The sequence below is a fragment of the Anser brachyrhynchus genome, assembly GCF_964034855.1.
Source record: "Anser brachyrhynchus genome assembly, chromosome: 4".
NCBI lineage: Eukaryota > Metazoa > Chordata > Aves > Anseriformes > Anatidae > Anser > Anser brachyrhynchus.
In genome coordinates, this window is record NC_137698.1 from 61,678,032 (window position 1) to 61,700,193 (window position 22,162).

The following is a 22,162-nucleotide window of genomic DNA, read 5'->3' on the forward strand; positions in this document are numbered from 1 at the left end:
TCTTCTCAAGATGCTTAATAATACCAAAGATAAAATGTATTTCATACAATTGTTATTTCTGTATAATCTGATTCTTTTCACTCATAATGCATCCTCATCCATAGGTAAGTGATTGGTATGATCTGTCAAGACAATAAAATATACTGATACGAAAGTGAAAAAACAAGCCTCATGTTCTGGCCAACATTTCATCTCTGAGCTGTTAAGTTGAAAGTCAATATGTATAGTGTCAGTGTATCTTCAGCATGTTATAAAGAAGAATCCGTGTTAAAAGCAGTTAAGTTTCCCATCACTGTTGCAATGTTACCAGGTCTTTTTTTTTTTTTTCCTTCAAAGCTCCTCTTGGTTATGAGAAGTCTCAGTTCAAGCACTTGAATCTTTTTTCAAATGAAGAAAAAGTCTTTATTCTCATAATAAAAATAAGTCTGTTCTGTATTTTACAATATATTTCAAATATTTCCACTATGAAGCATTAATTAGTCCGACACGGTCAATAAGTATACAACATTTTCAAAAGACAAGTGTGACAGGGACACTTAGGAGGGACAATTTGTACAGCCACACTTCACCACTTTCTCAACCTCATCCACAAATGACGACCCATCAGTGCATTCAAAAGAGTATTTCCGTCTCTTGCTCCTTAGTGGTCCACAGCACTGCCCGGTTGAACATCCTCCTTTACATTCTAGTCTCGATACCTTCTTGGTCGTCTGGCACGCAGCATACCCTTGCTGCTTTTGGTAGTAATCTCGGATTCGTTCCCCTCGACAAGAGATTTCTGCAGAAAACAACATTTAAAATAAGAGATACACTTTTGAGATACAGGTCACAGAAGGGTTGAGGTTGCTAAAGAAGATGCTGTGTTTCTAATTGTGGTTGGAATTGATATTTTAAAGTTTGACTCAGGCTGCATAATGGGAACTAGTGGTTCTATCAAACATAATTTGATTAATGCTGAGTTTTATTTCCTATACCTCCTATTTTCAGTAAAGTTTATATTATGTATATGTAAACCATAAATACAAAGCTATTACAATGACAAGAAAATTGGAAGCTTAAATCTTTTCCTCTTTTATGAAAATACACATCTTCTGTTCCTACATTGCTAGCAGCTGGTTCTATTTACCATAGGGAAATGTTTCAGAGAGCATGCAATTTAATTTATTAGACCTGGAGTTTAATATTATTCAATCTGTTATTTAATACAAGTTACATTCCACTAACTTCATAAATTACTGAGGTATAAAACCAGCTAAAAATGAGACATCTGTTTAAAGTTCTACAACCATATTCTTCTCTTCTATTCAGATCTATGTACAATACAAAATAAATGCCATCTGGGGTAAGGGAAAGAGGGAGAGGGAGAGCTTTGATAGACAAAGGAAAAAGAAAAAGGTAGGGGGAAAAGTCATCCTGTTTTCATCCATCTCACCTGCATAATTCGCTGTGATAAATCAGTTGAAGCTGAGAGGTCAAAAGTAGAGTTTGTGATAAAACTAGGAGCAGAATCATTGGATTTGGCTTCTCAGTTGCAGAAGGCAGAGAAACAATAAATACAGAAAGATACAGCAGGTAAAAGGTAATAGTTAAATATAGTAAAAATGTGTTTCTGAACAAAGGCAAAAAAAAATGTTTTCACAGCAAAACATTTGATGAAAAATCTTCAAAATGTAAATAAATTCATGGGAAAAGTTTGATTTTTCTCTCACTGAGATAAAGTCTTATGGTCAAAAAAAAGCAACAAATGTGTGCATTGTGGGGAAAAAAAAAGTTGGTAATGTTGGCTGTTCATGTTTTAATAAAACAAACCTTTTTTCTAAGACCAAAACAATAACATGATTTTTAAATTATTATTATTTTTACCTTTATCACAGCTGTCCCCCGTGTATCCGCTGCTGCATTCGCAATATGGTTTCCCAAGTCCTGAAAGCCTGCATTTGCCATGTTTACACCTGATGGATTGGCAGGGGTTAAACAGCATTTCGTCTTCATCACAGAGGACTCCCCCATGTCCCTGCAGGCATTTACAACTGTATGAAAATGCATTGATTGGCAAGCAGGTACCATGCACACATCTACAGGGGAAACAAGCCCAAGAGAATAAAAATAAATTATTCATCAAAGTTCAGGCTAAGCAACATTAACTACAAATACTTTGGACTGTACTCAGAAGAAATTGCTTTTTTTTTTTTTTTTCTAATGGACATTTTCAGTGAGATGCAGTGAAGTGGTTTATAAGCTTCTTATAATTGGTATGCAGGTTTACACAAAACAAGCTGCAGTACAGAACTCTGTCTCAGCAGAAAACAACCACTGTAGATGTGTTATGGAAGAATTTTATAGTCCACAGTTATTAAATTCAGCATTTCCTGTCTACCTAAATTTGTACCATGCTTTCAAGAACACAGCAAGATCAAGCCCAAATGCAATCCATTAGAATTAAGTAGAGAAAAGGATACTCACCTGAAATTCTGTTATCATTTATAAAAGCATATTGTCACTCATGAAGCATGGGGCTCCCAGCACAAAGACAGGTCAGATACTTCCTAGCTAAAATTTTTCTGTTCCAAGCAATGGCAATTTCAAAGCTGAACATGTGTCCTAACCCACCCTCCCCCCCATCGAATGCAGTAGTCTGCACTGAAAACTGCCATTGGCATGGTCATCTAACGTGTGAGCCAGGTGTTCACGAATGGCTGGCAGTGCTCATCTAGCACTCGTGCAGAAACTCACACTAGATGAGGTTGCATATTATCAGGTCTCACCCAAATGATTTAAACTAGCTACTCTCTCCATTGGGCTGTTGCAAACATTTGTGGCAGGCTCAAATTTGTTGTCAGACAAAAAGGCTGTGAGTTAAGCTGCATCTTTTAAGTTCCGATTGTACAGTATGGGAACACACAGCTAGTCTTACTTCTCTGAGAGGTGGCATTTCCCAAAAGAAAGATGTCTAATTACCTGTTCCTAGGTGTAAGCTGAGAATTAGGGAAATTGATCTTCTGAAAACATCACCAAAGACTTGCAATAATAACACTTCCCTTTGTTCGTTTGGTGGCACATGGTCAATAACTTTCTTCCTAGAAATAATGTCATTTCCTTTAACTGTTGCCTCACACAAGTTTTCTATGTACTGTTTTGTAAGGAGACAGCAAAGATTCCTCTGCAGGAAGGAATGCAATCCTGATACTCAAGGTCATTGTCACTGCAATGTTTCTCCTCTCTGTACTGTAAGATCCCTGAGCCCACAGACTCCTTAGCAGTTTGTGGCAGCCACATAAATAAGTGAAAAGCTTTGGATGAAAAAAAAATACATTCAATCTAAAATAAAATACTTTGTTTCAATATAGAAGATTAAGAAAAAAATTATATAAAGTGTCATATCATAGTAAAAGAAGAGTTCTGGTAAGAACATCTCATTTTCAAATTTTTTAGATAATAGTATTTCTGGAAGCTTTTTCCTTTGTACTCTACTCCTTTAGTACAGTAAGAATTTTGGTAAAATTGAAAAGAACGCACAACATATTTTAACTTTGACAAACTTGAATTATCTATTAAAAACCTTTTTTCAGCTTATAAATGTCACCAAGTTCCACTCACTGATGACAGCTACGCCACAATTCTCTATCTGTACCCTTTATTCTGCCCAAGTGCTTTACCATGGTGTTAACTGGAAAGAAAAAGAGTATGGGAAGACCTTCTCAACACAGGATTTTCAAATGGTGCAACACACAGCCTCCATCCACATATCCAGTTTGGGATTAAACACTGTAGATATGAAACACTTTCAGGACATCTGATTTATGAAGCTACTCAGGCAACACTGATATCATGTCATATTCTATGCATGCTGTTTTAGATATCAAAGCAATCTGTGTCAGGATCTTTGGTAAAATTCTTCTTGACTTAAAGATGATTAAATCTTAGCTAATGCCAGATCTTTTACTTTTGCTTCCACCTGTTCTTTGAAGAATTTCATTAAAAAAAAAATTCATCTTCAGACCGTACTGCAAGGAACATCAAGCTAAGTGCAAACTCTCAGGCACAGTTTCAGCTTATCTAATTTTAGGTACCTATGTCAGGCACTCGTTAGATTTGTAATTGCCATAGGCTCCCCACACACTCAAGAAGAAAAACAAGCTTATCCATAAGGTGATTAGACCACTTGAGGTCTAATTTACTCTTCAGAAATGTGTTTCTTCCTTTAGCAAGCAACTATCGAGCAAACTTTGGTCACTTTATTCCTAACTCAAGCATCTTGATTTATGTAAAATAAATCAAAGTCCTAAGCTTTTTATGGTGTGCAAGGATCTCTAAAAGATCTCCTACATTTTCCAAACAGAGATCACAGTAGTAACTCTGTTTCTCAGATAAAGTGGAACATCTTATTGTACTAAGCAGACAAAATGCACCTATTCAATAGGCAGGATTTAGAGGTGCATCAAGAAATCAAATCCCCCAGAAACTAAAGAACAGAAACCTCCTTCATTCCAAGTAAAGAATTTTGGTTTGGCTTTCTCTGCTAAAAGCTCACAGCACTATATACAACTGAAACAAAAACAATACTTGCAAGAGCTAACAAAATACTAATATCGTGCTCACTTAATTCCATCCATGAAAGAAATTCCAAGCTGTATGTATCTGATACTTGCCAAGTTTTGTAATTCATGGCAAGAAGTACTCAGTTTGGGTATAGATGCATATAGTTTTAAGAATCTATATATAATCTAATTTTTCAAGGGTATTTCAAAGAAATTATCTGTGTTCTCTTATTATAGAACTTAATGGTACAGATCCTTATTTTTGACTCCTAAGGTATAACATGGATGTGATAAACACTGCATTTATATTTTTTAACCTGCTGTGACTTTTTTTCTTTCTTTCTTAAGCAACTGTAAAAGCAAACAGTGTAAGAAAGAAGATTCATAGACAATGAAGTGCTACAACGATATGCCTCAAAATTTCACTGATATGGCTCTGGGAAGAGTTCAAAACTCAATAGCGCTGAAACAGTCCATAACCAATGTAAACAAAGCATGCTAACTAGTGTATAAAGCTTTAAAGGGTCAGACTCTCAACACACACTATGTCAAAAGATTACTTATATGTAATTTTATATTGGAGTCAAAATTTGCCTTATTAGAATGTCCTAGCAAACTCAGGGCACTGGTCTTCAAAAGTCAAAAACCATATAGGCCAGAGCACTAAAAAAGTCCAGGCTGGACTTCTTTACCCTTGGAAACAAACAAACAAACAAACAAACAAACAAAAAAGGTGTTTGCCAAACTGCAGCAAGGACAGCGGGACAGTGGTAAGGGTAGACAGAATGATATCTTTGTTGTGCGTGACCAACACAACCTGAAGTACTCTGAACTTCTGAAGTTTCTGATCTTCTTGTGCTGGGAGATCATGAGCCAAGAAATTTTACTTGTCTCTGTAGCAAATCGATAAGATAAATACACATACATATAAATACTTTCATATCTCTATATAGATACACACACATATATAGATGACCCTCTCTATAAACACAGATAAAATGTCCAACATAAAATGTTCTTTTAAGTCTACAAAAAGAATTAGCACACACATACTTAAACAGAAGTTTACCACAAAGGTAGAAAGCTATTTTTCAGCCAAAACATGCGGTATTGTGGAAATATGAAAACTATTAGAAACATCCATTGTATCAAGGTTTTACAACACTTTAAAGAATAAGAATTGTATTTCCTAATTTCTATACAATTATAATCATTTTTTTTTCATTTGCAAATTCTTTGAAATTATTTTTGTGTTAAGTATCATACCAATAGTTGCACTTGCATCACCGTAACTCATTACATAACTAGCCAGTACAGAAGCATGTAACAGCACAGCCTCCAATCATATCCCATGTTAAGGCTTTAGGCAGAACTACAGTGTGATGTGTGTATCTGCTCCCCTAAACAGGGAACTTTTCCATTAAGTTTACGGAAAGAATACACTATAATCTGGATGCTGTTTTCACTTTTACATGCTCAGCATATTTTGTTTCTTGTTGAAAAAAAGTGTGAACTTTTATGAAAAAACATATATAAGAGGATAATTATATGCATATTACACTATTGTTCTGTCTTGAGGAAGGACATACTTATTTCCGAGACAGGGGTCATTAGTTTGTTGATCACAGAGAGGTCCAGTCCATCCTCCTTCACACTCACAGGAAAAGCCTGACTGGCTGGTAGCATGGCATGTTCCATGCACACAAACTTTCTTATGACAAGGCTCGCAACCTGGCAGAATTCCCACTTGCAGTGGCACGTTTCTGAAGTCCTGGAGTTCACTGTTGATATACAGATTACGGATGCAACCATGGAAGCTTGTGCCGTTCTGGCCCGGAGACTGGCGTAAAGCTGCAATGTTATTTTTCACAGGCATGCCTAGAAAATGAACAATAGCAAATAATCAATACATTTTTGGTACGGTTTCCATTCCATACCATTTTCCCTATTTTTTTTAATACATTAAAAAATGTACTTATTCCTAATTAATTCTGTGCAGATAGTCAGCCTACAACAATGTGCAATGAGCTAGCATTTGGAAAACGTCCTGGTTGTCAAGCATGCATGAAAACCAACTCTAAAACTGTAAGTCTTTAGCTCCAACTAAAGAGATGGATAGAGGAGTTCATACAGGAAGCTCACAACTATGAAAAGGTTTGAGCACATGACTGTTTTTGATGTAATGCAATTAAGTCTAAGATATTGTCTGAATCTTGAAAAAAAAAAATTGTTGAAATTTAGCACTTTACAAAAATCATGCATCAACTGCTAAGATGCTCAAATCCAGAAGAATTTAGTAGGACCAGGTCATCAATTTGGAGCTGGCATACACATTTCAAATGTGAAATTTTGCTAGTGAATATTTTTTAAAAGAAACGCTCAAGTGAGGGAGGTTTCATTACTTTCAAAAATACTTTTGTTCAGCGTGCCCTAAAAGAAGATTAATAAAAAAGTCACTCATAGTTTGTTATTACCATTGCAATCAAAGATAGACAATAATAACAATAATTCAATATCAAAATACTTATTTGTAGATATTTCTAGGTAGTGCAAATGCTCATTATTTTCAGAATATTTCCTTTGTTGTAGTCTATAATTGTAAGAGGTGGAACTGGAGCAGGAGTCACGTGTATGTAATTTAGTTATCATTCCTTTGGGTTACTTTAGTAATTTATGACAATTCAGACAAACACTACTCTTAAACATTGTTTCCTTTTAAAAATAAAGCTTTTTCTCCTATTATTCTGCCTTTCTATTTTTTTAAACTTATTGCCAACATTTTGCCCTATATTAATTAGTCCTTAAGACATAAAATTCAAATAATTAATGCACAAATCTTCAGTGCCTCCTGAGACTAATAAGTAAAGGAAATCAAAGTGTATTGAGCATTAAAAAAAATTTGGTTACCTGAAAACAAATATGATCGTTAGCTGCACAGCTGAATTCATAAGCAAAATTAGCAGTTTTAATTCTGGTACTTAGTAAGATAACAACCAGAGAAAGATCTAATGTTCTGCATTGTTGCTCCTTAACCCTGTAAACTTCTAACGTTTTTATACAGTTACTCAGAATGAAGAGTTAAGAGTACTGTGGAATGGCTGTGCAACTGAATGAAGTAGACCTGCCTTTCATTTACATGTTATTATAATTTCATTGGGCTATTCTACAGTTATAGGAATTAATAATATCGTATCTATACTGCTTAAGGCTTAATCTTCTCTGATCTTATCACCTAAGTAACATAGGCTTAGGGCTATTATATTAAAGGACTCAGACTGCAAACAATCATTAATTTTCATTCCCTCAAAACTATGTGCTGTATTTCCAAAATTCAGAGTCAAGGCAAAGTCATCATGGACTCTTAACCCCAAAGCTTCCCTTGAAAGCAATGCTCAGCAAATATATAGGCATATGACTTCAGGTACCTAATAGGAGAATAGATGCACTGAATTTATCCATTGCAAAATTAATTATTGCATTAATGCAATGCTAAAGTAGATATATGCAAGTGTCAGGAAATTTAGATATGACTTCTGGGAAGCATATAAGAATATATCACACAATATAATATGAGGTATATGACATATGTTTCAGAGAACTTTTTCTCTATGATCTCTAATGCAGAAGACATTTTGAAACATATATGCAAGCTTTTAGCCTGTACAGTTTATGCTTCTAGCAAGTTAGCAAGTGTTAGAAGACCAAAATGTGTGCAAATGCTTCTCCTTTTCTTTAGAAATATTTCTTTGACAATTTTTAAACAGAAGTTCTTTATCGTTTGGGAAAGAACTGCCATGGAAATGATGCAGACGTATTTCAGCTGTATTTTCTGAAAGGTAAGAGAGCATCTTTGGCATTGTCCCTCCTTTCCACCCTCCTTTATGCTTTTGGTCACAGAACCTGCTACAGGTGAATTATCAAATCCACTGCCCAAGGAGGCAGATGGTAAGGGCTCTATTAAATAACAGGCATACAATAATACTGTCAAAATAAAGGACACAGAGAAGGATATAGAGAAAGCAGAATATAAAGAATTAAATTTAAAGGATACAGAGAAGGCAGAATTACTGAATGCCTTCTTTGCTTCAATCTTCACTGCTAAGACCAGCCCTCAGGAATCTCTGACCTTAGAGACAAGGGAGGAAGTCTGGAGAAAGGAGGCCTTTCCCTTGGTCAAAGAGGATCAGGTCAGAGATCTCTTAGGCAAACTTGACACTCACAAATCCACGGGCGCAGATGGGATGCATCCACAAGTGCTGAGGGAGCTCATGGATGTTATTGCTAGGCCACTCTCCATCACCTTTGAAAGATTGTGGAGAACAGGAGAGGTGCCTGAGTACTAGAAGAAAACCCCTGTAACCCCAATCTTCAAAAAGGGCAAGAAGGAGGACCCAGGAAACTACAAGCCAGTTAGCCTCACTTCCATCCCCGGAAAGCTAATGGAGTCACTCATCCTGGTGGTCATCTCCAAGCATATGGAGGATAAGAAAGAATAGCCAGCATGGGTTCACCAAGGGGACATCATGCTTGACAAAATTGATAGCCTTCTATGATGGAATGACTAGCTGGGTGTATGAGGGGAGAGCAGCGGATATTGTCTACCTTGGTTTCAGTAAGGCTTTTGACACATAATATCCTCATAGGCAAGCTCAGGAAGTGCGGGATGGATGAATGGACAGTGAGGTGGATTGATAACTGGCTGGATGGCAGAGCTCAGAAGGTTGTGATCAGTGGCACTGAGTTTACTTGGAGGCCTGTAGCTAGCTGTGTCCCCCAGGCGTCCGTACTGGGTCTAGTCCTGTTCAACTTATTCACCACTGACCTGGACAATGGAACAAATTGCACCCTCAGCAAGTCTGTGGATGACACAAAGCTGGAAGGAGTGGCTGATACCACAGAAAGCTGTGCTGCTATTCAGAGGGACCTCAACAGGCTGGAGGTCTGGGCCATGAGGAACCTCATGAAGTTCAACAAAAGCAAATGCAGGGTCCTGCACCCAGGGAGGAATAATCCCATGCACCAGTACAGGTTGGGAGCCGACCTGCTGGAAAGCAGCCCTGCAGAGAAGGACCTGGGAGTCCTGGTGGACAGCAGGTTAACCATGAGCCAACATTGTGACCTTGTGGCCAAGAGGGCCAGTGGTATCTGGAGGTGAGTAGGAAGTGTGTTGCCAGCAGATTGAGGGAAGTGATCCTGCCCCTCTACTCAGCCTGGTGAGGTCTCACCTGGAGTACTGTGTCCAGTTCTTGGCTCCCCAGTATAAGAGGGACATGGAGCTACTGGAGCAAGTCCAGCGGGGGGCTACAAAGATGATTACGGCACTGGAGCATCTGTCATATGAGGAGAGGCTGAGAGATCTGGGCCTGTTTAGTTTGGAGAAGAGAAGACTGAGAGGGGGTCTTATCAATGTATACAAATATCTGTAGGGTGGTTGTCAAGATAATGTGGCCGGACTCTTTTCAGTGCTGCCCAGTGACAGGACCAGAGGCAACAGGCACAAACTGAAACACAGGAAGTTCCATCTGAATATGAGGAGACATTTCTTTACTGTAAGGGTGACAGAACACTGGAAAAGGTTGCCCACAGAGGTCGTGGAGTCTCTGTTCTTTGGAGATATTCAAAACCTGCCTGGATGCAATCCTGTGCAACATGCGCTTGATGACCCTACTTGGCAGGGGGGTTGGACCAGATGATCTCCAGAGGTCCCTTCCAACCTCAACCTTTCTGTGTGATTCTGTGAAAATGAGCATCTCATTAAGAAGCTGCTAGAGCAGAGCAGCTGCAAATGAAAAGCAGCTGATGCCTTACCTGTGTCAGAAATAGCGACTTCTGTGAAACAAGATGTCACTCTCAACTAGTAAAATACGCTATAATTTCTGAAAGTAGAATATGAAGTGAACAGTGAAGCCTGTGACCCTGTTGAAGAGAGAAGAAAGTTTCTCCCTTTAGACTTCTTACCAAAAGCCATAAGCTTTCAGTAAGATTTATTGAGATCTATTATAGAAAGACTGAAAAATATCTAGTGTGTGGTCTGACCTCAAGAGAGAGCCACAGAGTTGGAAAAAATGTCACACGCACACACATATACAAAGTTATAAATTGATTACCCCCCTTTCTGTAAAAAATAGATTAAATTACCCCCTTCCCAACCAACCAAAATAATTGTGACCTAAGAATAGCTTTGTCAAAAGAGAGAGAGAGAACCATACAAGGACTTGCTGTCAAGTCTGAATTTCATTCATCCTGCCAGCTGAGGTGATGCTTACCAGAAATGCCATTTTAACAGAAAGGTGATAAGAGTAAGTGTAAGCTACATGACGATATAGGTGTCAAACTAAGACTTTGGCAAAGATAAGAATACTGCATAAAATTCTAGTGAGAATTTGAGTTCTTAACTGAAGGAAATGTGTGATCAAATTCTTTAAAAATTCTACATAGATTTGGGTACAAAAAAAAAATGAATGAATCTCAAAAAGATGAGTAACATAAAAATAAAAGAGTGAAACTTAACAACTTAACCATCTGAAAAACTTTAAGATGATAAATATAAAAACATAAAGAACATAAAAGCTTTTTTTTTTTTCTTCATCTTGTAATAACACTCTTCTAATAGTGATTTTCTTTCTGTTTTGGACCAACATTTTCTACAATAGCTGAAAGTATTTTTCTGCTTGGAGCCTGAAGGTGAAGAACAGAAATAGAGGGAATGCAGGACATCTCTAAAGCATATGCTTCATGATGAAAAAAACTCCTGCTCTTAGGAATCAGACCACTGTAGGAAAAGGTAATTTCTGAAAATCTTTTGATACTTCAAGAGGATGATGCAGATTAATGTGATTCTTCTAATGGAGACACAGACCTGCAAGGTGAAGATGCAAGGAAGAGAACCATATGTCACAAATCAACAAATAAGTGTTAGCACTAAATGTTTGTACTTGGCATTTCATTAAAAGTTGCCCACAACAGACAGGGCAATCATTCTGTACTAATCTTAATTTTCAAGAAGTTGTAAAATTGGTCTTAGAAGTCATTAAACAACAAATGGATGTTGACAATAAAGTAAGGAAGCACACAGTGTCTTCTGAGAATACAGGACCATCTCTCCTTCCAAAAAATGTGACACAGAACACTATGTAAATAACACTGCAGAAATCACAGAATCACAGAATCGTCTAGGTTGGAAGAGACCTCCAAGATCACCCAGTCCAACCTCTTACCTAATACTAACAAGTCCTCCACTAAACCATATCACTAAGCTCAACATCTAAACATCTCTTAAAGACCTCCAGGGATGGTGACTCAACCACTTCCCTGGGCAGCCCATTCCAATGCTTAACAACCCTTTCCATAAAGAAGTTCTTCCTAATATCCAACCTAAACCTCCCCTGGCACAACTTTAGCCCATTCCCCCTTGTCCTGTCACCAGGCACGTGGGAGAATAGACCAACCTCCACCTCGCTACAGCCTCCTTTAAGGTACCTATAGAGAGCGATAAGGTCGCCCCTGGGCCTTGTCTTCTCCAGGCTGAACAATCCCAGCTCCCTCAGCCGCTCCTCATAAGACTTGTTCTCCAGACCCCTCACCAGCTTGGTCGCCCTTCTCTGGACTCTCTCGAGCACCTCCATGTCCTTCTTGCAGCAAGGGGCCCAAAACTGAACACAGTACTCGAGGTGCGGCCCCACCAGAGCCGAGTACAGGGGGACAATCACCTCCCTAGACCTGCTGGCCACGCTGCTTCTTATGCAAGCCAGGATTCTGTTGGCCTTCTTGGCCACCTGAGCACACTGCTGACTCATATTCAGCTGCCTGTCAACCAGTACTCCCAGGTCCTTCTCTGCCAGGCAGCTTTCCAACCACTCATCTCCCAGCCTGTAGCGCTGCTTGGGGTTGTTGCGCCCCAGGTGGAGGACCCGGCACTTGGCCTTGTTGAACTTCATGCAGTTGACCTCAGCCCATCGGTCCAGCCTATCCAGATCCTCCTGCAGAGCCTTCCTACCCTTGAGCAGATCGACACATGCACCTAACTTGGTGTTGTCTGCAAACTTACTGAGGGTGCACTCTATCCCCTCATCAAGATCATCGATAAAGATATTGAAGAGGACTGGCCCCAGCACTGAGCCCTGGGGGACTCCACTAGTGACCGGCCTCCAACTGGATTTGACTCCATTCACCACAACTCTTTGGGCCCGGCTATAAAGCCAGTTTCTAACCCAGCGAAGCGTACGCCAGTCCAAGCCACGAGCAGCCAGTTTTTTGAGGAGAATGTTGCGGAAAACGGTGTCAAAAGCCTTACTGAAGTCAAGGTAGACCACATCCACAGCCTTTCCCTCATCCACTAAGCGTGTCACTTTGTCATAGAAGGAGATCAGGTTCGTCAAGCAGGACCTGCCTTTCATAAATCCATGCTGACTGGGCCTGATCGCCTGGTTGCCCTGTAAGTGTCGCGTGATGACACTCAAGATAATCTGCTCCATGAGCTTAACTGGCACTGACGTCAAACTAACAGGCCTATAGTTCCCCGGGTCTACCCTCCGACCCTTCTTGTAGATGGGCGTCACATTTGCTAGCTGCCAGTTGACTGGGACCTCCCCTGATAGCCAGGACTGCCGATAAATGATGGAAAGCGGCTTGGCCAGCTCCTCTGCCAGTTCTGTCAGTACCCTCGGGTGGATGTCATCCGGCCCCATCGACTTGTGATGCAGGTGAAATGATGCAGGTGAAAAAATAGGTACACTTCCACAATGCAATCCTCCTTTGAAGATGTGTGATACAAGGCAATATTAAAGGCAGCTCATATATTTCATAACATCAATTATTTTCTTTGCTGGTATGAGGAGCAATGAGTAATATTGAATTATATCTTGTACTTCTTTTCATCTTAGATGGAAGGAGGCAATGACCAAATCCAAAAAGATGTGACAAAAAACCTGAAGTGTTCCAAAGAAACAGTGGTGATTTTTAGATACAAAACTCATCCCTCATCACTTGCAACTGAGGCACTTGTTTCTCTGGTTTTATAGGAGAAATAGACTATTCTCGATCAGAATGAAAGGAATTTCTGTTTGTCTTTCCCATTACAAATAAATCTAAGAAGCTGCTGTGAGGTCTTCTGTATTTAGAAATATTAGAATATTTAGAAAGAGGATAAATAACACCTTTGATAGAGAAAATAAGTGACTGATGAACGTACTATTGGTAGCATAACCTTTTTTTTTTTTGCACAGAGTGAACATGCTCAAGTCAAAAAAACGTAGACACAAAAGAGTTCTTAAGAATTGGACAACATTACAATGATAAAGACAAAGAAAGTATGTATTCTTCTTACAGAAAGAACAGATCAGAAGGAGACTCCTTAGAAGTCTCCTGTAAGAGTGTGAGGTTAAACTAAGTAGAAGTTGAAGACTGGTAGAAGATTGACACTATTTAACAACTATGCTGAAGCTCTGATCATTAAGAATGACACCTGCTACCCAGGATGGTCAGAAGGCACAAAGTGGTGGCTGAAGTTTTTGACTCTTAACCTAGGTTATGCAGGCCCATCAAAAATTCAGCAAAAACTGCTGTTTAAAAATGGGCTTGAATCCATAGTTCTATACAGTAAATCACAGAAAATAATCAGAAATGTTCTATGTTTATCTACACAATAACATAATATCAGTTTTACTGAAAGAATGATTTCTTCTCAAACCAAACCAAATCAAACCAGAAAACTCCCCAAACAACCCTGCCACATACTGTATGGCAACTATCCAGTCTCTTCCCTTGTTACCAAACCAAATAACCAGTAACTCTTATCAGCCCTAAGCAATAAGATCTCAAGACGGAAATTATACTTCAAGACTTTATACTTTGCTATCATTTCCTGCAGATACCTGTACAGTGAAATAGAAATGTAAAACATGACCAAAACAGGATGCTACAATTCTACACTTTCTGAATAGGCATTACTGAATCTTCAGGTAGCTAAATGATGTGCACTTCTTCATTACAATAAAAAGCTACAATGAACAGTAGAAAATTACAGAATTTTCCAGTGGGCATCACATATCCATACTGATTAAATAGCAACAGATACAGTTTATGGGGACATGCTTCATTTTTCAAGTAAATTCAAAGTATAAGGGCATTATTTATTTTTAGAGTACTAGCTACTCTTCCAGTACTATTTGTTAATATTGAAACTATTGAGACCAACTGCTCAAAATTCATTTTAAGATGTTATCTCAATGAATAAGTCTCTTACTATGTATTTATTAATGTATATTACCAGACTAAATTAGCTGATTCTCTTACCTCCTACGTACAGTGGAGAGTCAAAATTCAGAGTGGACTGCTTGGACAAATTGGTAATTATCTTGGGGCTTCCTCCATCAACAGACAAAGACAGAATCTGATCCATGGCTAGCAGCTCCACAATGTGGAAATTGCCATCATTAATAGTTTCCACACTGCAAAATAAATATTATACATTTAATTCTGGTTAGAACCATTCTGATTTTCTTTCACTTTAATTGTTAATACAATTTCAGAACAAAACTTCTCCAGGAGTACAGTTTCTGGAAAACTAGGTTATAGTAGGACACGCAGGCATGCATAAGAGCCAATACAATGTTATACTCCTTCAATATCACTCTATTAGTGATATGTATTGTAGTTATTAATAGCCACTTTTCATTGTCATTCCTGTCTTCATCAAATCATGAACTGTAAAAATACAGACGATACTCTAAACATGAGTTGAAATACATTTACTAGGCAGAAAGCCAAACACAAAAACAGTTTGTATTTCCTACACAACGATGCGATTTTTCAGTATATGTGTGTATGTATCCTACATGTTGCAAAGTAGTGAGTTTACATATTCTGCAAGTATGAAGGCTTGAGTTGACTCCAGTGATATATAAACCTATAGTTTCATGGAATATGGAACAACATCTGACTTTAGGCCTGCCAAAGAAAATCACATCATTGGTCTGGGCAGCTCTACTGATGCTAGCAATAAGATAATATGTAGTGTTTATTAGGCCTGGTTATTTCTGTGTGCAGTTTCTGGCTTGTACTGTGAATGTTGTGGTGTTTTTGTTGTTGCTGTTGTTTTGCCTGTGTATACCATTTCCTTCTGCTGACTAACAAGATATGAACCCACTATCAGGAGAATGCCTGAAATGTTTCATACAGAGAAGACTTTCTTCAAGTGTGGTACTTATGCTGTGCAAGGACATGCCTACACATTAATGTTGCTAAGTACAAGTAATGGCTGTCTGTACTTATTAGCATCAATACTATACAGCAAATATTTAAGTGCAGGGTAGCTACTCTGCACTTGAGCACAGTTTAGGCACATCAGAGAAGCAAGTCTCTGAATTGAGTAATTCCAGGTCTGAATACAGCATTATACTCGTATTACTTCTAGCCCATTTTTAACTGAAGAGTTAAGAGCTGAATGTATGACTGTATGGAAGTTATGACAATGAGCTGTAGTCCAGAGACCAGCCATAACCATTCCCATGGCAGCATCTATTTGCTTTAGAATGCCATCAGATAGGTTAGCTTAAGCCTTTGAAATGTAAATTAAATGAACCAATTGTATGATGTTATGCTGAGATGGACAGTCATATAGACAGTGAGCTCTTCTTATTACAAAACCAGTATAGAGGAAAAGGATTATCTTCCTAAATCTCTGGGCAAAAATCAAACAAATTACCTTATAACATCTTTAATGATGGTTTAATTAACCTAACTGCATTTGCCCTGGAACAGATCAGAAGCACTCACATAGTCGTTTACAGCTGTGATACATTAAGCTGCTTCTTAGCTATTTATTACCAACTTCAGCTATGTAGACAAGTCCAGACCCACATGGATATAAGATTGCATGGTAGCATGCATGTTTTACATAAGCTGAGCTCTACATGAAAGGACAAACACACAGTGCAGACACTGGCAGAATAAGCAGTTTTTGAGAATGGGCAGGAGGGCGGACCGACTGAGAGTTTCAGTGTGGCGAAGAAAAAGGTGGAGTTTATCATTCCTAAAGAGTATGGTCTATTCAAATCATTAGAGGTTGCTTGCTGTAGTCGAGCAATAAGAAAAGTGCCAGGATAAATTTAACACATTTCAATGAATCTAGTAAAAAAAAAAAAAAAAGTTACAAGAATTAAAATTGGATACGACTTTTTGGCTCAAGTAAACAAGAAGCCCAGATATAATGTTCTTATTCCAAGGCAACTTATGTTAGTTTACAACTTATCAACCTTTCACACTACAGTATTTAAAATGATGAGAGCAACACAGAACGTGTTTTTATAGAAAGAGGTCATTATTCCAGGGAAGTATAAAACATAATGTGTACAGAGCATGTGTTTATTAAAAGCTTCTAGTTTTTAACTGTTTCACTGGTAAAAATTTACTGCAGAAAGAGGAGCTCTCCTAGCTAAGAGTGGTTTAAATTAAAGGGGAAATAAACACAAAGCATATCTGTGCAATATTTCCTGCCAATGCACTTACATTACTTCTAGCCCATTTCCCATTGGAGAATTAAGAGCTGAATGCATAGATCCTAATGAAAAGCTGTAACAAAAACTGATTTAAAGCTTCTGGAACTCTGTAGAAGAATAATGATTTGTGAAGAAATATTCCCATATTTCCAGTAAATATATGATGAAAACTGCTTTACAAAATGAAGAGGTTTATATATATATATATATATATATATACACATATATTAAAAACAAACAAACAAAAACATTTATCATTTAAAAATTGATGTCTAGACCGAACAAAACCCAAGCGGATCAACTTTTCCAAATTAACCATCTCCAATGAATTAATGTTCATTATTGATCTAGACACTGCCATCATCTTATCTTGTTACTCATATTTACTTACGAGTGCTTTGGGGATGATGGCTCTTTCTGCCGTCAACTCCCATTGGTAAAGCAGTTCTCATTCACTCTACAAAGCTAGACTGCTGTTATTGTTCATTCTCCATATTTATCATGATTAAATCATCTGTTTGCAACTTTGTTTTATTGCTACTACAAGCACCTCTGCAGGCTTTACAGCTCCCACTTGACTCCTTCTCAACGCACCATTTCTTGACTGCCATTTATATAGTAAAACTTTATTTTAACTTGGTTTAATCTCTCTACTCTTTCTGTTGTTGTTTGTTTTTGACCTCTGTTTCAGGCATCTCATCTTTGGTTAGTGAAACACAGCTTGCCTATTCTTTTTTGCAATTTTAAATTTCTGTTAAATACTTAAATCCTCTGTAAAGTCAAATCCTATTTTTAATATACAACAGTAGATACAATTAAAATACATATAGTATTTCCACAGGTTAAACCATCTCATGGAACTGTAAACAACGTTTTAAATCATATATTGCATCAGAAAACAGAAGCAATCTTCAGATCCTTCTTGTATAAGGATATGATTTTATTAATCAACTTAATATTGTATTTATTTTTTTTTTCCTGTGGAACACTACTAAAACCACAGTTCCCTTGCTGTTATTACCTAAGAAAGTTTAGCTTGGTTCCCTGCTACATAGACTTAAGATTTTGATTTTATATTGCCATTTGGGTGTAACCATTTCTAAAAATCATTTACTTTCAATGTTATGTCAGAACAGTGTCAGCTACTAGAATCTCCAGCAAGCGAATACTCACTAGATAATAGTTTTACAATGCAAGATGTGTAAATACAGTAAAAAGAAGATTTGGGAAAAACTAATATTAATACTCCCCAATTACTTCTGAATGTATTTGTAACAATAGGCAGATCAATGACGAAGTGATGCCTGTTGTCTTTTTGCTCACTCTTGCAATGTCTGTATGCAAATCCTTAAAATGAGTGACAAGAAAATCTGGGAAATTCAGTTAGTATTTTTTTTCAGAAAATCAGAGAAATTTGACTTAAGAAACAGATGTGGATTCTATCTCTTGATGACTTTGGAAGCAAAAAACATTTATTTTTCAAAGGTAGTGCCTTTTTTAGAATCAAATTTTTAGCTTTCTCCTCCCTTGCCAGGGAAAAGTCCCACTTTTTAAGACTGCCTAACACAGAAGAGAAGAGAAACTAAACTGCCATTTCATTTCTGCTTATGCAGTATAGTTCTGCACTTTACCCTGCACACTAGAAAACTACTTGGCAGTAACATCATGGGGAAAAAAAAAAACACAACACTTTCACATGTGAGTTTTACACAAATGTATAAATATTCTGCTGAAAGGCTAACTCAGTTTTAATGGATCAAATAATGTATTATCTTTTTGACATATGTGCATTAGAGTTATTTTCCAAGCAAAATCATGTCTTTTGGCAATATGTTTTAATTATGAAATATCTGACAATACATTAAATTGCATGTAGTAGTTCTTTTAACCATCTATTCAAAATATGTGATTTTGGTATAAAAAATGAAGACATGTTTTGTTTCAGTTACTTTTTTTTTTTTTTTTTAAATCTGTGTTCACCTGTAAATTGCAGAGGCTGGATAAGATCCTGTGTCATAACTGACCCTCACTCTACCACGGTACAGCTCTACTGCTATATGATCTTTATCGCCTTTGTAGAGAAGGATCCCACTGTCTTCATCCGTGGCAATCTAATTAAAAGAAAGAAACACTTAGAAAGAACTAAAAATATTAAATCAAAATGCTGTAGTAAGTGAATTTCTGAATTTACTGCTATAGCCTATTACTTCACTGTAAAATTCTTCCTTCATTGACAACATGACAAAATTCTTTCTCTTCCAATCAATAAGCCCATCTACTTCAGTATGATAGAGTTATTCGCGTGTTCTTATATATTTTTAGCTCAAACTGTGAAAAGCTGTTTAAGTGAGCCAATCCATTGTGGGTATTTTTCCACACTATGAAAGATCATTTACACCATTTTCCAGATCAGAATCTGCAAAAGAAGCAATCTTACCTGCAGAGTGATATTGGTTTGGGGGCGTATCTTAGCTGAAGGAATTTGTAGATAGGATTCTTTGTTGACAAAATTTATACTGATCAGTTTTTCACATTTCTCACCCTGGTAGCCTGATAAACACTGGCAGATTGGTTCACTCTCTTTTATAATACACTGGGCTCCGTTTTGGCATTCATAATTATCACAAGGACTGGTGCGAGGTAAAACCATTGGCGGCGAAAACTCACAAAACAAGCCACTAAATACAAATAGAAAAATCAGTATTTCAAAAAAATAAAATGTGACTTTTAGAAAGACATACATGTTTTTATTGTCTTCAGATCTTCCTCACCTGTATCCTTCCGGGCAAATACATGTATACCCATTAACTGCATCAGTACACTGTGCTCCGTTTTTACATTTGTTGTCCTGACAGTCATCAAAGTCAATATCGCAATGTTCACCTACGTATCCAGGTGTGCAATCACATCTGTGAAACAGGAAAGCAAGTTGGATAACACAGTGCCTCTTAATAATAGTGTGCTTATGACAAAGCTAAGGACCTACTGAATTATTTAAAACTTGAGGAAAAAAAATCATTACTGTGACTTTGTATTTAAAAACTATGTAGCTTAATCATGTTATTATTTGGAGAATCTACAATGCATGGAATCCAGGTTTGCCAGTTATACATGCTTACTCATTATCTGACATTATATCGAATAACTTGTGTCTTAAAATCTAGAGAGCCCTCATGAATCATTTTGACAGTTCTTGGAATTTATGAGTAATGCAGAAAGTTAAGGGATGTGCTAAGTGGCTGTGAACACTAAAAATAATCAATTATGCTTAGTTGCTGAAACTGAGAAAAATAATCCAAGGTTTCTGTTATACTGATGGATATTTCCTTTGTCAACTGAGCAACTAGGATTGGGCCAATGATCCATTTATTCAGTTTATAGGTTATTCATAGTTTTTTTTCCACTAGAAGATCAACCAGACCAATAGCTGCATGGTTAGTGAACTAATGGTAAGTCTCAAAACACACCCTATCCCTTCCCTGGGACCCAAATCCCCACTGGACTGGAAACTTCACATTATCAAAATAGTATGTAATTTTGTTGTTGTTGTTTTGATTATTATTTTATTTTTTGATTATTATTATTTTATTTTTTTTTACTCATACAACTCTCATTGTTAATGCTAATGGCATTTCTGCAGGGAATTCTCATATGTTAGATTGAGTGAATGCTCAGAACTCTGTGAAAAATGAGTGGAAAAGATTACTAATTCACACATTCACATGTTTTTCTTTTTATTAAGATGTATGTGATTGATTTCATTAGAGCTTGTGATTCCCTTCTTGATGTTGTTTCTTCTTGTATCTAAGACTTGCTCTAAAGAGCCAGGAGTCATTTCAAATAGCTGTGTAATGTTACATTAAGTACTTCAATAAAGTATGTCCCAATTTTTACTCAAGAAATATGAATCAGAAAATGGAATGAAGAATATAAGGCACACTATTAAAAAGTGAGATACATGCTTGAAGTTAATGCATGTGTTAGTTTCTGATTTAAAATCTCAGAAAGTGAGATTTTAAAGATGGAAGATTAATGAACTGGGCAGTCAAGTATAACATACCAAACTAGGTTTACTGAAATGACATGAAGATAATAAACATAACACAGACAAATTTAAATCCAACAGGTTTTCTATTTTCCAGTTTAAAACTATCAACTTCATTTCATTTTCATATGAATATTTGATATAGTTGAATATTTTTTTGCCACATTTTAATAACACATTGTTTCACAAGTAGTAGGAATGATTATCATTCCTAGATAAGCTGATTCTGGGACAAGAACATACTGTGCATAAAACATGTGCGAAAGCTGCAGGTTTCCTAAATTTATTAACCCAAAGCCTATTAAAAACACTTTAAAGTGTGTGTACTAATTAATTATAAGGATATGGTATAATTACGGATTAGTTTTCTTGGGAATTAACTTTGTTTTATACCTTTCACTGTGCCTTCCTAATAACCTCTTTCACAATTAATTCTCAGAAAGCAAAATAATAATTCCACTTCAGATAAACATAATTATTTTCCTACTGGCTAAGCTACTACAAAGGTTTGTATAGACACTTACATAGACTAACCGCTCTATATTTTGTTCCTCTTTAAATTCTCACTGAAATTAGAACTGTTAAGGATCTTTTAATTCAGAAAACATATTTAAGATAATAATGTAGATCTACCTGAAAATAAATGGGTCTATACTACCACAATATTTGATGATAGTTGAAACCAGTATTTTGAGAATAGAATGTACTTCCAATAAAAGAAAAGAAGTTGAACAGGATAAATAAATAGAAATTTAGACTCAGATAGATCGTGACAATATTTTAAACTTACTTGTAACCTTTGGGTGTCAATATACACTTTGAGTCATGTTGGCAAGGATTCAGGTTTTGAGCACAGAAATCTAGTTTCTCCTCACAGAGCTCACCTGAAATGTAATGTATGTTGTCAACTCAGTGAAAACACCACAGTGACCTGAAAATAACTGTATTTTAAAAGTAACTGCTATGATTTTTTTTGTTAACACTAAAAAAATACATACCTCATGATATAATGAATACATTTCACACAGAAATATTCAGATTTGTACTATAAGTAATGTGTTCCCTGAAAAAACACCTGTTAA

At 36.9% G+C, this 22,162-nt stretch overlaps 1 protein-coding gene across 11 annotated transcripts in view; it reads right to left on the minus strand.

Moving 5' to 3' along the window:
* Positions 1–226: 226 nt before the first annotated feature.
* The window catches only part of SLIT2 (slit guidance ligand 2), a 262,113-nt gene continuing 240,177 nt past the window's right edge, over positions 227–22,162 (minus strand). For 7 of the 11 annotated variants that reach the window (XM_080589489.1, XM_080589493.1, XM_080589491.1 and 4 more), the window contains 8 exons: positions 21,871–21,964; positions 19,807–19,944; positions 19,473–19,713; positions 19,016–19,146; positions 14,832–14,986; positions 6,128–6,416; positions 1,864–2,075; positions 227–778 (listed from right to left, as the gene is read on the minus strand). In XM_080589489.1, the coding sequence (XP_080445615.1) occupies positions 537–778; positions 1,864–2,075; positions 6,128–6,416; positions 14,832–14,986; positions 19,016–19,146; positions 19,473–19,713; positions 19,807–19,944; positions 21,871–21,964 (1,502 nt within the window). In that variant the 3' untranslated portion in view covers positions 227–536. Of the gene's footprint in view, positions 779–1,432; positions 1,522–1,863; positions 2,076–6,127; positions 6,417–14,831; positions 14,987–19,015; positions 19,147–19,472; positions 19,714–19,806; positions 19,945–21,870; positions 21,965–22,162 lie in introns of all 11 variants that reach the window. The other 4 variants (XM_080589497.1, XM_080589494.1, XM_080589498.1 and 1 more) reach the window with 3 other exon arrangements.